At 45.3% G+C, this 2,105-nt stretch overlaps 1 protein-coding gene across 1 annotated transcript; it reads left to right on the top strand.

Moving 5' to 3' along the window:
• Window positions 1-416: 416 nt before the first annotated feature.
• Window positions 417-1,544, top strand: LOC108361709 (uncharacterized). The gene has a single exon (XM_017614412.1). It carries the CDS (start codon window positions 417-419, stop codon window positions 1,542-1,544), a length of 1,128 nt encoding a protein of 375 aa, XP_017469901.1.
• Window positions 1,545-2,105: the final 561 nt, after the last annotated feature.

Below are 2,105 nucleotides of genomic sequence, written 5' to 3'. Positions count from 1 at the left end.
TTTTTTTATATTATTTATTTTCTCCTTTTTAGTCCTGTATGAATAAAAGTTTGCAATAGATATTAAAATAATTCAACGATATTAATAGAAAGGTGCACACACATGCATTTACATATGTATGTACATACGAACGAGCACCAATTAATTTTATTTAAAGAATTGACGTGTCGTCTATTTCCGGTGTAGCAAACGTAGTACATAGGGCGACATCTAGATGTCATCTACCTCGCCCTATTCACTACAGCTATCGCCCTATGCACTACTTCACTACAGATGTCGCCCTATTCACTATGCTTTTTTATAGGAGCTTTTCAAAGCTTTGCTTTGTGGTGTCGGACACACAACATTGAAAGCTTCTGGATCCACAACATTGCAAGTTGATAAAAGCGTTGTAATAAAAAATTCTTGCCTTGATAATGGGTGCAGAGGGCAAAGCAGATCCACAGTTTGGCGACGCGGTGACACCACCAAGGTCAAGCAGCAACAACAACATTCGCGTTAAGGAGCTGCAACGAGAACAGTTATGCCGTCGAGTTGCTGATCTACGTGAAAACTTGCTTCACCTCAACGCCATGACACCCTCGCAACTCGAGACTAAGCTAGCGCTACTCGAGCATCATTTCACCACTTTTGAGCGCTTGCAATCAGAGCTGGAATTTCTAGATGACTCGCAATTTGAATTGGATCATCGCATCGTCTTCGAAGAGGCTTTTTGTGAGGTGAAAAGTGCCATCGTCGAACGTGATGGCCTCAGTAGCACCATAGTCCCAGCACCAAATTCTTCGTCGTCACCGCCAGCCCGGCATAGTTTGCCTAAGCTGCAGCTTACTAAATTTAGCGGCAAACATACTGAGTGGCTAGACTTCTACAACATGTTTAAAGTCCTTGTGCACAACAATGCTGGACTTGATGATATTGAGAAATTTCATTATCTGCGCTCTTGCTTAGTTGACAGCGCATTTCGCTTAATCCAGTCGTTGGAAGTTACGAACGAAAATTATCACCGTGCGGTGGAATTGCTTGTTAACCGCTATGACAATAAGCGGTATATTTTTCAATCACACCTGCAAGCTATCTTCGATAATGGGGCACTCAGTCACCCAACCGTCGTTTCTCTTCGGGAATTCATCGATTCCATTAACGCTCATCTACGTGCCATGCAGTCATTGGCATCGCGCAGTCAAATCGCTGACGGGATTTTACTCCATATCATCGTGGCAAAGTTGGATCATGAAATGCAGCTCAAATGGGAAGAAGAAGTGTCAGCCAAGTGGGACAATTCAGCAAATACGTCGCTCCAACTTCCATCGTGGGACGATCTAGCTTCGTTCATTGAGCTACGCTGCCAAACAGTTAACATGGTAAAGGCCAACAGAAGCGCATCGGGCGAGGTCACGGCAGCAAAAACCCCAGCCCATCGAGCAACAACAAATGCCCACTATGCGATGAGCTCGCCACACACAGTGCCTTCAAATGTGACAAATTCACCGCCATGGATCCAATGCAGATGTATGATCTTGGTAAGAAGAAAACCCTTTGCTTGAACTGTCTGAGTAAAGGCCACGTATCGAGCAAATGTCCATCAAACAATCGGTGCCAATACTGCAAGGTAATTCATCATTCTCTACTTCATCGTACTCCACCTTCCACGTCGTCTGCACAAGAGTCCACGCAAGCACAAGCAGTGGCGCTGCACGCTCATCGACCAGTTAATGACGTCATCCTTGCTACTGCAATAGTGCAACTTCACAACAATCGTGGCACCTCGGTCATGGCTCGTGCGCTGCTTGACTCGGCATCTCAGTTAAACTTCGTTTCCAAGAGCATCGCCCAGATGCTGATGGCTTCTCGCACCAAAGTCGCCATGGAAATCAGTGGAATAGGAGCGCTACGAACTAAAGCAAAGTACATAGCTGTTGTCGGACTCAAATCCCTGCATACGGGTTTTTCATCGTTATTGGAAGCGGTTATCATGCCATCGATTTCATCGTCTCAGCCACGAACCACTATCGATATTGTTCGCTGGGGAATACCCAAAAACATAAATTTAGCCGACACCAGCTTTTATATCCCCGGTGCTATTGATCTGCTTCTTGGTGCGAGCG

This window comes from Rhagoletis zephyria, unplaced genomic scaffold (genome assembly GCF_001687245.7).
Source record: "Rhagoletis zephyria isolate East Lansing unplaced genomic scaffold, Rhagoletis_zephyria_1.1 Rzeph_scaffold_00822, whole genome shotgun sequence".
NCBI classification, from domain to species: Eukaryota; Metazoa; Arthropoda; class Insecta; order Diptera; family Tephritidae; genus Rhagoletis; species Rhagoletis zephyria.
Note: the sequence above shows the minus strand (reverse complement) of the source record. Positions and strands in the feature narration are given on the sequence as shown.